The sequence below is a fragment of the Macaca mulatta genome, chromosome 9 (assembly GCF_049350105.2).
Source record: "Macaca mulatta isolate MMU2019108-1 chromosome 9, T2T-MMU8v2.0, whole genome shotgun sequence".
NCBI lineage: Eukaryota > Metazoa > Chordata > Mammalia > Primates > Cercopithecidae > Macaca > Macaca mulatta.
Window position 1 is genome coordinate 141,798,530 of NC_133414.1, and position 13,878 is coordinate 141,812,407.

The 13,878-nt window shown below is 53.7% G+C and overlaps 1 protein-coding gene and 1 long non-coding RNA gene across 7 annotated transcripts in view; both read left to right on the forward strand.

Annotated features, from left to right (window-relative positions):
• The window catches only part of MGMT (O-6-methylguanine-DNA methyltransferase), a 290,626-nt gene extending 278,790 nt beyond the window's left edge, over positions 1-11,836 (forward strand). For 5 of the 6 annotated variants that reach the window (XM_077945016.1, XM_077945017.1, XM_077945014.1 and 2 more), the window contains 2 exons: positions 3,317-3,456; positions 11,522-11,836. In XM_077945016.1, coding sequence (XP_077801142.1) covers positions 3,317-3,456; positions 11,522-11,731 — 350 coding nt within the window. In that variant the 3' untranslated portion in view covers positions 11,732-11,836. 6 annotated transcript variants of the gene reach the window in all.
• A 1,566-nt stretch (positions 11,837-13,402) lies between these two features.
• LOC107000310 (uncharacterized) overlaps positions 13,403-13,878 on the forward strand; it is a 44,391-nt gene continuing 43,915 nt past the window's right edge. The window contains exon 1 of the long non-coding RNA XR_001447365.3: positions 13,403-13,808. This is a non-coding gene — a long non-coding RNA (uncharacterized LOC107000310). The remainder of the gene's footprint in view (positions 13,809-13,878) is intronic.

A 13,878-nucleotide genomic window follows, 5' to 3' on the forward strand; every position in this document is an offset into this window, starting at 1 on the left:
ACACCTTGCGTAAAAACCCAGTGTCTGTGAAACAAAACGATTTCTCCCGTGACCAGCATCAGAAAAGGGCACCCAGAACCTTGGCGGAGGATGCACAATGCAGGCAGAGAGTTTAGAAAACAGTCTTCTCTGGGTAAGGCAGTTATGGGTGCACACTTTTTTTTTTTTTTTTTTTTTTTGAGACAGAGTCTTGCTCTGTCCCCCAGGCTGGAGTGCAGTGGCACAATCTCGGCTCCCTGCAAGCTCCACCTCCCAGGTTCATGCCATTCTCCTGCCTCAGCCTCCCGGTGCACACATTTAAATAGCCGTCCAAGCCGAAATGAAAATAGCCATGTCCTTCAGATGCAGAGACTCCAAGAAGCAGGTCCTCTCCCTTGACCCCAGCCACGGAAGCCCAGCCCAAGGTACCCAGCACCACAGGACAGGCAGGAGCAAGTGTGAGTTTAGGAAGGAAACAAGGGAAGTAAGGGGTAAGAGAGAGGAACATCCAGAATGTGGCATTCGGAGGCTGCGTCATAGAGCCCCCAGGTCTCAGGGCTGCTCTCTGGGGAGGCCCATGGCTAAAGAAGGCTGCTGGGGGGCGTTGTTTTTTGTTTTTTGAGATGGAGTCTCACTGTGTCGCCCAGGCTGGAGTGCAGTGGCGCGATCTCAGCTCACTGCAACCTCTGCCTCCCGAGTTCAAGTGATTCTTCTGCCCCAGCCTCCCAAGTATCTGGGACTGCAGGCGAGCACCACCATGCCCAGCTAAATTTTTTTGTTTTTAGTAGAGATGGGGTTTCACCATCTTGGCCCGGATGGTCTCGAACTCCTCACCTCATGATCCGCCCGCCTTGGCCTCCCAAAGTGCTAGGATTACAGGTGTGAGCCTCTGCACCTGGACCAGAAGCCTGCTGTTTTAATGGTTGCCCCTTTGGGCCACCTGAAGTGATTGTGCCAGCTACTGAGGACTGATGTGGTCACCTCAACCTCAAGAACTTCCGTTTTCCACATGCGTGAATGTCTGCGAGTGGATTTCACTCAATTTTAGATAATGATGCTTAACAGCAAGGGTTGCCCCTCTTCAGAAACAGGTGTTGTTCAGCCATGTGATTTCACATAGGCTGGGGTTAGAAGCACTGTGCTCTTTGAGAGCTGCTTCAACTAATTACTGCATTTGTTCACTGCAGGGTGAAACTGAGTTTTCAGATACATTTGTAAAATCAGGCGCCTGATTGCCAAATACTGCATTGTTTGAGCTATACTTCCTCATATGTTGCCTGGTACGGACCAGTTAAGAAATGGTTTCCCATGAGAAGCTGACAATGAAGCTGAACGTGTTTGATAAACTCTGTGCTCATCTATGGACATATAATTGTTTTATTATACGACACTTTTACACTTGGAAAGAAAGGTGCTCCGTAATTTGGCAGCAATTCGTCAGAGCAGCACTCGAGGTTGGCGCTCAGATGAGGCCCTTGGAACCGTGCCATTGTTTCTCGGAACTGCTCTGCACTCCGGTTAGGTTTGCGCACACCTCCCTCGTTTCATTCCTACAAGTTGAGTAAAGTTCCAGGCCGTTCTCCCAGAACACCTAACAGAAAGCACGGAAAACAAAACCACCAACTCTGTCTCGCCGAGGAAGACGGGAAACTGGCCTCTGCTTCTGCGGTATTGATGTGCTGCTTTCATTGTTTCTTTTCCAAGACAGCTGTCCCAGAAATCTCTTTTCCTCCAAGTCAACAGCAGGCTACCTCGCTTTGCTTTGCTTTTTTTAAAAGTTAGGCATAACAACAACAGCAACCATAATAATGATTAGCAGTTTGATTTCAAAACGCTTTCTGAAGAAATGACAGTAAACAGAGTGCATTTGCCCAAGGAAACCCCCCAGCCATCAGCCGGTAATACAACTGCATGTGCTAATGAACCCGAAGCTGTTAATGTGGTTTCTTCAGTTAAATTGATTCATGAATTTTGAAGAGAACATTATCTAATGAATTTTCTTTGAATAGAAAGCAATTAAAAGGACAAATCAGTCTGATTAACCCCAAAGTCACCCTCCTGCCACAAATGGTGTACAGTTTGAAATTATATCATAAAAAACTAGAGCACATTTGCTATCTTTTTGCCCTCTACTAATCCATGTAAATTAATGAACAACAAAGTTAATTTCTTTGATGACCCTTTTCTAGTATCACCTGGATTATGCTGATGTTTAATTTGCTTAATGTTATAATAAAGACTAAACAGATTTTTTTTTCCCAGTGAAGTGATTATCGTTCCCTTCAGTTAAGAAGTGATTTTTATTATTTAACACACATGTAAGGGTGTGTGTCCTTAAAGAACCAAATCGCACTTTGCCAGCTTGGCACCAAGTGTAATTAGTGTTCTTGTGGACACACTCGGAACCTCGTTCCTGCCCACGAAAGCTTTCCCTTTGTTGCCGCTATTGAGAAACTCCTGTCCCTGGAGGGCTGAGCCCCTGCGATGGAGGACGTGGCTCTGTCTCCAGTGCTCCTGAGCTGCATGTCCCGCTTGGAAAGACAATAGGTACTGATTCAGACCGGCCTTCTTCACATGCCCGGGTTTCTCTCCCGCCGACACCACCCCCAGGTAACAGTTCTGAAACCTGGAGGCAGAGGGAGAGAATGTTCTCCTGCGATCGCCGCCTCATTCCTGCAGCAGGGCGCGGCACAAATGCAGTTGGATGTGGTTACTCAATTTAAATGGGAATCAAGTCATTTTATTTTTGCAGCCCCATTCACTAAAGATGCCTGTAGCCAAGGTCACCGCCAGCCCCTGCGTACTGTGGTGCTTGGCACTCCGAGCAGTAGCTGGGGGAATCCCGCGCACGGCTGGATGTGGACAGCCAGCATAATATCGCAGCCTGGCCTGTGGCTGCTTTTGCCTTCTTTGTCCCAGTTGAAGTTGGAAATTAACCAGCAGTACAAAAGATTTCCAAGTAGGCGGGCAGCAGGGACTTCTGTGCGTATTAATTGAACCATGCGCTCACTTACACACGCCCAGTCGCTACAAGGGTGGCACACGCAACGCCGCGTGGAACACGGGGTTGGAGGGAAGGTAGAAGGAAATTGCAAACCTGCAGTGCCAGCTCCAGGGATGCCTTCCAAGGGGCCAGCCTGCGTGGTGGCCTGCCACACGCTCGCGTCTCCTTGCCTGGTGACATGGTGGCGGAGCGGTGCATGGAGGCTGTGTTTTAATTGAGTATAACACCTCTATTTGTGTCGATGCATTTCCTGTTTTGGGACTAGCGGCTATTTATATCAGAGCTGCTGAAGCCATTTGTCCAAATAACATCATCCTGCATTCTTCCTTTCAGAGTCGTTCACCAGACAGGTGTTATGGAAGCTGCTGAAGGTTGTGAAATTCGGAGAAGTGATTTCTTACCAGCAATTAGCAGCCCTGGCAGGCAACCCCAAAGCCGCGCGAGCTGTGGGAGGAGCAATGAGAAACAATCCTGTGAGTTCTCGTGGCGCGGGCATGGCTGTGGGTGGCGGGTGCGTGCAGGCGGCAGGGCGTCATCTGATCCCACGTGTTTCCCCAGAAGGCAGGCTGTGCTGCTGGGGTGGGCAGAGGGGCAACATCTGTGATGGGGACCATTGTGCCAGATGCCTCCAGAAGAGGCAAGGAAGCTACCCCAACACCACACTCCTGGAAGCTCCCCCACCCCCGGAGCACGTCTCCACTGCATGAGCTCCTGGTTGTCCCAGTGAGCAGGAGAGGAGGGAGCCTAGAGGAGTGGCAAGCGGGCAGAGGGGGCCCCACCTGCTCACTCAGCAGGTGGAAGTGTTGGGTGCCAGTTTTATGGTCCACACTCTTCTGGGTGCCCAGAGTACAGCAGCTAACAAAACAGACAAAAAGGCCTACCTGCGAGGTGCCTGCATCCTAGCAGGATGGCCGAGCAAGGGTACACATCCAACCCCATCTCTCTGCGGGCTGCAGTCCCCCTGAGGCCCAGGGCTCCCTGGGTCTCAAGAGCTAAAGCATCACATGGGAGCACACAAGGCGGGGGGCCTTGCAGCATGGGACGAGGGACCTGGACCACACACACCTCCTGTCTTAGCAGGGATGGCACCCTCCCCAGAGCCCTTCTGTGTCCTCATCCTTCCCACGCGTCTGCAGTCAGGTTTCACTGAACTCGAGGCTCCCAGGCTATGCAGCCTCAGGCCGTGCTCCCCAGAGGACAAGGCCCAACCGGGACACAGCACGGGTGGGCAGCACGGCCTGTGGTGCCTGGGGGCAACGTGGGTGCCCTTGCTGTCCCATCTCACAGCACCCGGGCCTGGCAACTGGGCCGCAGGCCATCTGGCATGAAGGGGGAAGTCACACACAGCATGCCATGTGGGCGTGGCCAAGGCCACGCGTGCCTGCGTGGGCAGGAAGGGTGCCCCCACCTGCGTGGCCCATTGGGAGAACCCACACAACCTCGAGAACGCCCCTGGAATATTCACCCAGTGAGGGTGTGTGTCACGTTGGCAATGTCTTCTCCCGAAAGCTCTCTGAAAGTTTCTAACATGATGGAAGCATACCATCTGATCAGGGAGCGCAGACATGATCACTCCATCATGGGATGGGAAATTACCAAATCAGATAGGCCTCGCTTTTTGAAAAATTGCCGTGGCTTTGCTGTCAGTTTCCAAAACTGTTTCCATCCCTGCTCACGGCGGGAGAGGCCGGCGAGTTCACACCACAGCCTGCTGCTCCTGCTGTCCGCCGCGGCAGCCCGGGGGCAGAGCGTCCGTTTCTAGGAGGGGACAGTTACGTAGACTTTTACACAAAACTGCCTTGTTAGTCCCTAAAAAGCAAGTCCGGTAGGTTTGCAGTGGATTTCATTGTCGTAATGTGCGCCCTAATCCAGGTGAGCTTTCTGCCCTATTAAAATATCCCAAATATCCCAGGAGGGAGATACCACAGGGACAGCCACCATCCCCCCCTCCTCCATCTCTTCCTGTCCTCAGTTTTGGTGACAGTGGCTGGTGGGTGCAGTGGGCCTTCCTTTTGCACCTGTTGCACGTTAATTGCAGCGTCTTCAGCTACAGTGTCGTAAAACATCTGCACCACGCCGTAGGGATCTGATTTTTACGGCACGTTGGGAGGTGTTTCCTAATCAAATTTCTGAGGATGGCTTTTGACATTTCCCAGTAAAGCTTAACCTACATCCCCCTCTGGAAGGCCGCTGTCTTCTCCCCGGCTGTGAGTCAGTTTTGAGGTGTTCAACCTGATGAAAAGGCAGCTCAGATGCCGTTGTGTGGTGGCTCCGTGTAGGGCCCGTGAGAACTGTGGATGCAAATGGGGTTTTAGGGGTTCTCTTCCTGCATCAGTGCAGTGACTGTTTCAGGCAGTGTCTACTCTTTGTGCCCTTTGAGGAGAGTAAGTCCTTGTCTTCTCCCCGCTGAGGTGGATTCTGCTCCCTCCATGCACACATGTGAAGATGGGAGTGGTGCGTCGGTGGGCGCCGACTCTGCTCGCTCCCCGTGTGTGCAGCTCCCCTTTTGCTGTAAAGACAAGCTCCACTGACTGACGTGTGCAGCATGGCAACACTCTCCCCCACCAGCCTTTCGTGACGCCAGCAGTTTCTCACTCTGCAGTGAAGATGCCGTCGCTGGTTAGCAATCCTGCTTGTGGCGATATTCAGAGACATTTATTGTTCTGCAAACCAGCGTGACTCTCTTCTCCTGCTATTAATCTCTATGAGTGTCTCTGTTCCAGTATGACCTCAGTCACTGCAATGTATAAAGTAGTATCACATGGGGTATAAAACCCTGATGTGTAAAGTCCACACATCGACACCCCGTCACATGGCAAAGCCAAGACTGGAGGTGAGCACAGCATCAAGCAGGAGGGTTCTACAAGCACCAAGTCTTGCCCTTCTCAGCGTCCACATGCCTCCTGTGCCGAGGGCTGCCAGGCGGTGGTGGCCTCCTGCGGCCTTTCTGTGGGCTCCACCGTGTGCAGTGACCTTCGACCTGAGGAGGAGGCTGCAGCAGGACGCGCGGCTACGGTGCCCACAGACGCCTCAAATTACAGCACAGATATGCCAGAGAGATTCCTGCAAGAAGCCTTCAGCTGCGTAGTTTACTATCATTCAGGTTGACAGGCTCCCAAATTCCCATTAGAAACGTCATTAGAATGGGCTGGGAGGATGAAAAGGTGACCCAGGGACTTGAGGGAGGAAGAGCCCTGGCCAGCAGTGAGCCATCGCTGCTGTCAGTGTCCTCAGGATGTTTCCCTTTGGCGCTGACAGCCACGTCCCAGCCGGAAGCTGCACACATCCACTCCAGCCCAGACGGTGCATCGCTGAGACTCATTGAAAACATCCCTTATATTCAGGCTGAATAGAGTGATTGTGCATTTAAGGGGGGGAGTGAAAAATGGACTTGGAATGTTAGAAAACATCGTAAAGCTCATTGTGCATTAATTCCTTAGGTGGCTTGCAATAAGCAGGAGCACATGCTGGTTCATATTACCGCATGTGCTGTCGGCATGGGTTTCTCTTCCCCAACCCCAGAGTAAGGGATGGCTTTTGCCATGCAGGGGTTTCCTCTATCCTAGGAGCTTGATTTCTCCAGAATTTTCCAGGAAGGACTCGCCAGCCAGTGTAAGGTGGTTGGTCAGCATTCCTGGACGGCTGTCTCCCCAACCCAGCAGGAGAGGATGGTCAGTTTCCCAGTATATTGAGTAGAAAACTCCTTACGGCCCACCCCTCCACGAAGCACCCTTCCTCTTCATCCTCAGACAGAATTTGCTAAATGCAGTTCAAAGGCAATCGATACATTGCACAGAGAGTCTCCCCACCTTTTTCTAAACAAATGCATTCCTGAGGAGTTAGTTTATTCACAGATTGCCATGAGCGTTAATGACCCCCCGAGTCTTGTTCTGCCAGTCACCCAGATGGCTGCTGATAAAGACTTAGCATCATGTTCTAAGTGTCAGGGTTGTCAGTGGAGCTGAACCATTTGACCAGAAGAAAAAAACGCACAGGGAGCTATTGATTACAGCTTCTCGGTGTCACTTGTTCACCAGGATTTAGGTATTGATGAGGCTGCAAGTGAAAACAAGCTCTTTCCCTTGTGGGCTGCTGCCCAGAAGAACAAAGGCGAAGTTGGAAAAAATATTCAGCTGGTACCAGAATCAGAGGGATTCCATCATTGATTGAAAGGCCCCTTCATGTTATTTTTGTTGGAAACAAATCTATGGGTTTGGAAGTTTTATAGCATTTGAGAAAGGGGCTGCATAAGTGATGGATTCGCGTATTGGATGAATTAGATTTCACAGCATGAAGATTTCAATGCAGCTGTGATATTATGAGCTTCTTGGTTATTGATAAAAATTACATTTTATGCAGCACATGCTTTAAAGGAGAGGACATAGAGGGTACGGATCCTTTGAAAATGTCCTTAGGGCCCCGATACATTTCAGCAGGTTTCATTATTTTAATAGTCTGAAACCTGCCACCAAAATTCACACAAACAGAAGCAGCGTTCCCTATTTCTAATGGTAAAAACAGTGCCTGTTTGGTAAGTCAGCTCTTCCCCATCACAGCGTGCTAAGGTGAGGACTGGTCCTAGCTGTCGGGGTCACTGTTACTCCGTGCTGTCTGTCCTGGCCTCTGCATTGATGTACAGGAAGAGGGAGAGGGAGACGCGTTTATTTTACTCATTTTTATAATTTCATAGCTCATGAAGAGGGAGAGAAGAAAAACCGAAGCTCTGCTGTGAAGTCTGCTCTCAGGCAGGAAACTGAATTGGTGCCTAAATGTTTATAAACCGAGACTGAATTAAATGCCTCCCTCTTTATCAGCCAAAAAGGTGAATTTGTATTATCTGATAGTGCCCTCACAGCAATTATTAATGGCACTGTTGTATTTGATAAAAATCGTCCATCAGGGTAAATATTCCATCCTGGAGATTTCCTGTGACTCCTTCCGGAAGACGGGTTCTCAGCTGTTCCAGAACTTGGCAGTTACTACACCTCACTCTATTAAACTCAACGCTGGAAACAGTCAGCCCTCTGCCACCTGCGTGTTCCCATGTCATAGTCGTCAGAAGCCTCTTAGACTGCGTCATTGGTGCATGTTACCATGGTGACCCAAACTCATCGTCAAATCAGGACGAGCTGCGTGATATGTGGGAAGCCAGAGCCCCATCTTGCAGCCATGTCATCTGCCGGCACCGGCTGCCATCCCACAAGGTCCCACCTCAACAGTCCACGTCAGGGAGGAGCAGTGTGGCGCGTGGAGCCATGCAGGAGAGTGATTAGAGCCCCTTCTTTGCCACTTAGCAGCCTTATGAACTTGGGCACGAGACTCCATTCGGCTGGAGGCTGACAGGCCTGGTGGGGCCTTGCAGGGGTGATGAGGGCCATAGCTGGGGTGGAAGATGCAGCAGCATCAGGCACAGGCACACCTGCTCCCAGGGGCTTTAAGCCCCCTTTCCAAGGGGGGCTGGGGCTTCCCCCACCTCCCTCAGGGGCGTGTGTAGCTGGGTCCCACAGAGGGCTACTCAGCAGATGAAACCTGTGTGGCAGGTCTGTGTGTGGCAGTGACACAAGCTGCCTGCCCCGAAAGCCTCGGGGGATGCAAGGATAGGAATCGCCTCCCTAGGAAGCAGAGGTGCCCAAGAAATAGAGCTTGGAGACGCTGGACCCACGCCCCCAGCTGCTTCCTCTAAAAGCTCACCTGACCAGTAACTGATTGCTTTGTCCAGTTCACTGGCTTTGAAGGGTGGGGTGTGGGGAAGCTGGGCATGGGCGGAAATCATCTCTCTGTTGAGCTGGGGATACGTGGAGAGAAAAAGAAGAGTGGAGTTGGAGTGATACCCAGGGGTACCCGGAGTGATACACGGGGGTAGCCTGGACATACCTCATCCTTGGGATCCTGTAGGAACGGATGTTTTTTCTCATCAGGGTAGGACGCTGGGAGCAGGGCAGCCATGTGTGAGGGCCCGGGGAGAGGCCCCAGGTCTGCAGCATCCATGTATGGGCCATCTGGGTTGTGGGGATGAGTGGGCTGCCCTCCAGCTCAGGATGCAGGAGGAAGGGGGGCCAGGCAGTAAGCAGTCCCTAGTCATCTCCCATGTGCCCTCCACATGTTGTGCCAGCCAAGAACCTTCCAGAGCAAGCTTGGTGCCCTTCCCCCTTCCTCTGGAGCCCGCACTGGCTCCTATGGTTATGCTCATTGGCAGTTTATCTTCTTCACGGAGCAGTCACTGTGATGCTTTGCACGGTGATGAGGCATGTCCCCCAACACATCCGCCAAGATGTCCTGGCCCCTTAGTGGCTGCCCACCCATGCACCTGCTCCCCAGGTACCATGAGCTACTTAGGGATGAAGGCCGTTGCCCGGGAGGCTCTCCGGCCGATTCTTGCCTTAGAAATCTGTGCAAGACTTCCCCACATGCTCCTGGGAAGCTGTTCTGGGGAAGCTCTTCACAGTAACTGCTTGTTGGGATGCTTAAGCACATGGCCCTGGAGCCCCTGGAGTCCCCTGCAGTGGCCATGCAGGCTGTGTGGCCATCCCTGTCTGCCCAGGCAGAGGGGCACAACCAGAGAGATGCCCATATGTTACATCCCTGTCTTCCACCTTTCTGAGCCAACTGAGAAATGGATAGCAGACCTCAAGATTTTAGCTTTATTAGGATAAAAGCAAGATTGAAGGGGGTGGGTGGGGGGCCAGTGGCATGGCCATGGTGGCTTCCCAGTAATTGCCACAAGAATTACACTCACCATCATTGTCCCCTCTGGCTGAGCTCAGGCCCCCCAGCCAGGGCAGGGGCTGACAATCTCAGAAGAGATCAGGGCGCCCAGAGCCCTGGGGCAGACAGGTCACCTGCAGGAGCCCTAACGGTGCTAAGCTGGGCATACCCCTCTTCCTCCCTTATCGGTGGTCAGTGACTCATTCTCCTTTGTGGGAGTGAGAGTGGAGGAGGCCAGCACCAGCATGGAAACCAGAGGCAGGGGCCACAGCACCTGCCCCCACCCACCACAGGTGGCTCTCAGAGCTTCAGCCGGACAGTGGACCCATGGAGCTCCTCCTGTCTACACAGCTCGGGCAATGCCAAAGGACCAAGGCAGAGTCTCCCTTAGGACTGCACTGAAGGAGGCGCCTGCCCCTCTGGAGGGAACAGGGATTCCCTTCCCCTGGTGGGACTGACCATAAAGAAGCAGTTGGTAGGCAGGATCCGGGGCCTGTGCATGGCTGCATGGTTGTAGTCCTCACTCTGGATCAGCCCCTATCAGCACAGGGCATCCTGAGTTTAGGTCAGCCACAGATCCGGATCGTGCTGGCTCCAGGCTAGGAAATAACAGGTTGGGCACTGCCGGAGGCTACAGCCAGAGGCCTGTCCCTGGGGGCATGGGAGCCACGTGGGAGTCACTGCCTGCAACTTGGAGCTCTCTGGAGCCATGCCTTCACCCTTTCAAGGTGGTGCCAGCCCTGGCCTCACGTGCAGGATGAGGATGGCAGCATCTTGAGCTGTGGATGAGTTTGGGTGAACGTGCAGATGGCACCTTGAGAGCATCGCTGCCTTGGGTCCCTGGGTGGAGCCCTTTAGACCGTCGCTGCTTCCTCTTTGGTTGGGTGGGGGTAGTTTTCCTTGTGATGCAAGCTCGATTTTTGAAGCTCCTCTGCTAGTTTAAGACCGGTGTGTGCTCAGCATCACTCTCAGGTGAACGGCTGGACGACAGCTCTGTCTCCCCGAGCTCCTGAGTGGGGAGGCTGCAGCAGCCTGTGGGAGGGCTGAGGGCAGGGAGGCGTACTGGCTCTGGGTCCCTGCTGGGACCCAGTGGAGGAGCTGAGCATGCCCTGCCCCCAGTGGGGGTGACCAGGGAGCTCCTCAGACCCCTGCAGGCACCCCAAGACTACAGGGGGAGACACATCCCGCTCCTGGGCACCGCGTGAGGCAGGGGTTGGCCAAGTCCTCCTGTCAAGGGCCATGAGAGTAAATATGTTGGGCTTGGCAAAGCAGCCACAGCCGGTATGGAGAAAAAGGCGTGGCTGCGTTCCAGTAAAGCTTCATTTACAGAAGCAGGTGGTGGGCGGCATGGGCCCACAGCCACAGTTGGCCGGCCATGGGCTGGAGAGGCCTGTGCAGGTACGGTCTTCTCTGACGTTTCCTGTGATGCCGGGGTGGTGTCTGGGGGGCGTTTGAGAGCGTCACATTCCACCGGAACTTGGAAATGTAGTTTTCGGTTTTGTAAGTGAACGTTGTAAATTACTCACCGGCTGAAATTCAGTTTTCTCCTCCCAAATCTTGGCATAAAGTGATTCTCTGAAGATGCCCCATGCCACCTCAGGGCATTCGTCCCTCCCCCAGCCCATGCCGAGACCTCCAGGGACTCAAGGGCCTCAGGGGAGGGAGAGTTCATGCTGAGACATTGCTGGCACCCACCCATGCCAACAGCCTGCCCCCGGCACGGGCCCCTGCTTGGTGGGTACAGGACTCCTGTCAATCAGGGCCTTGGCCTTGACCCCAAAGACCACCTTGTCCAGATCCCTGGCTGACGGCGGCTGCCTCCCTGTCTTCCAGGTCCCCATCCTCATCCCCTGCCACAGAGTGGTCTGCAGCAGCGGAGCCGTGGGCAACTACTCCGGAGGACTGGCCGTGAAGGAATGGCTTCTGGTCCACGAAGGCCACCGGGCGGGGAAGCCAGGCTTGGGAGGGAGCTCAGGGCTGGCAGAGGCCTGGCTCAAGAGAGCGGGGGCTACCTCGGGCTCCCTGCCTGCTGGCCGAAACTGAGTGTGTGCAGTAGGATGGATGTTTGAGCGACACACACGTGTAACACTGCATCAGACATGGGCCGTAGGCACCACTGTATTAAAGGAGGTGACAGTGTCCTGGGAACAAGCGTGTCTGCCCTCTCTGTTTCCGTGTTTTCCAGCAGGATGAGTTCAGACGCCCGCAGTCCTGCACACATTTGTTTCCTTCTCTAACGCTGTCCTTGCTCTATTTTTCATGTCCATTAAAACAGGCCAAGTGATTGGGGAAGGCCTGGCTCATGTTGGGGCCACAGCCCAGGATGGGACAGTCTGGCACCGTCAGGCCACAGACGGCTGCCACAGCCACTGTCCAGAGCCAGCTAAGGCCTGTCCCAGGCCGTCCACACTAGAAAGCTGGCCCTGCCCCAGCACATCCCCACCATGCCTCCCTTCCTAGCTGTGTCCACAGCTGTGATGACATTTTCCACTCACAGTTCCTAGCATCCCGCACTCAGGTCTCACTGGAGGAAACGGGAACAGGCCATGGAAGTCAATGCTTACAGAGGTTTTCTAGCTTTGTTTCCTACCTGCCAAAAAAGGCTAATGCAAGATACATCCACTCTGCTCTGTATCCGGTGGGTAGAAAATAACCATTTGCCAAGATTTGGAAAGACAAAGAGCTCTCTGGACACGGGTTCGATGGAGTTTGCACCTCTCTGAGAGCTGAAGTCGAGTCTCACCCTCGCTCCATACTCGCTGGCCTAGTGTGCTCTGGGCAGCAGGTAGGAAGGGACACGGGCCTCTCATCTCAGGGGCTGCCCCAAAGGGGCCTCAGGGACCATGGGCCTGTTAGGACCCCAGCACCCCAATGTCGATCCTGGAAGTCAAAGGTCACGACTGGTGGGCCAGCTCATGTCACTGATGGCAGCAGGGAGGGTTGCCAGCATGGGCAGTGCGCTGCCGTCTGATACTTCATTATCGTGTTGTCATGCTAGCAGTATAATTAACTATATCCAAAAGCCAGAGGGAAACCTGTAGCTCTGCATATGGAGAAATAAAACAGAGCATATGATGTATAGAGAAAATAAACCGCACCCAGCTGTGCACTAGAGTGCCGTGTTCTTAGCCAGCGTTCCTTGCCACGGTGTGAACCACAGCGGGGAAGCTCGTGCGGTTCTATGCATCACCAAGGCCTGGATGAAAACGTGGCCTTACGATGTGTATGGTTGGGACCTGCCTTGTATTTCATGTTGTCTTAACACCAACAAAGGAAAACTGATTTCAGACTTTTTTCGCTGATTTATGATTTATTATATCTCTTTCTGGCATCAGCCAAAATCTAGGTTTTTCCTATGACATGAAGTGATGTGACTCTTACCCCACTGTCTTAACTCTTGGTATTTTTGAAGCAGGGTAAGTCACCCAGCGGGTCACGTAGACACGTGCTGCTTTGTGGGACAGGCCCTGGGCCCCCTTGCTCCCGGCAGGCCTCAGGTGCCACACACCGCGTCACCGTCAGGACTCGCAGGATGTCTGGTTATTTTTGACGTTGCTGAAGGTGAGTGGGAATAGCTGGGTGCGCTGTGCCCCAGAGGTAGTGCCCTGCGTCCCCCCCCGGTGATGCCCCTCCCCAGTGATGGCCGGTCACCAGGCACGGCTTTCTCTGCATGAACAGAACAGAAGCTTCTGGCTCTCCAAGGCAGCAGCTTGGGGCCTGGTGGCCCGGTGTGCGAGCCGCGAGTGCTTTCCAACAGAGGGCACCAGAGCCGTGCGGTGTGCTGTGGAGACCCCGGCACCACTGTCCCTGCTGGAGGATGGATTTGAAGGAGGGCGGCTGGGCGGCACCCCGATGGCTCCCTGTGCTCCCTGAGACCCTGCAGGCCGCCCTCTGCAGGGTCTCAGGGAGACCAGCAGGCGCACACGCTGCAGGCCGGCTGCCTCCACTGTTTGGGTCCCATGAAGGATGGGAGCCTCCCAGTGAGATCTCCAGGTTTCTAATCAGGCACGGGCTCTGAGGGAGGGTCTTGGGGCCACATGACTGCAGACAGCGAGGACCAAGCCCCCAGATCCAGGTCAGCACCTGGTGGCAGGGGACCCGCCCATCAAAGCCGTCCAAGGTGAGCCAGCAAATCTGTGTGGCCTGGGAGCACAGGTGGGCCTGTTTGGGCCATGCCCTTGGTGCAGTAC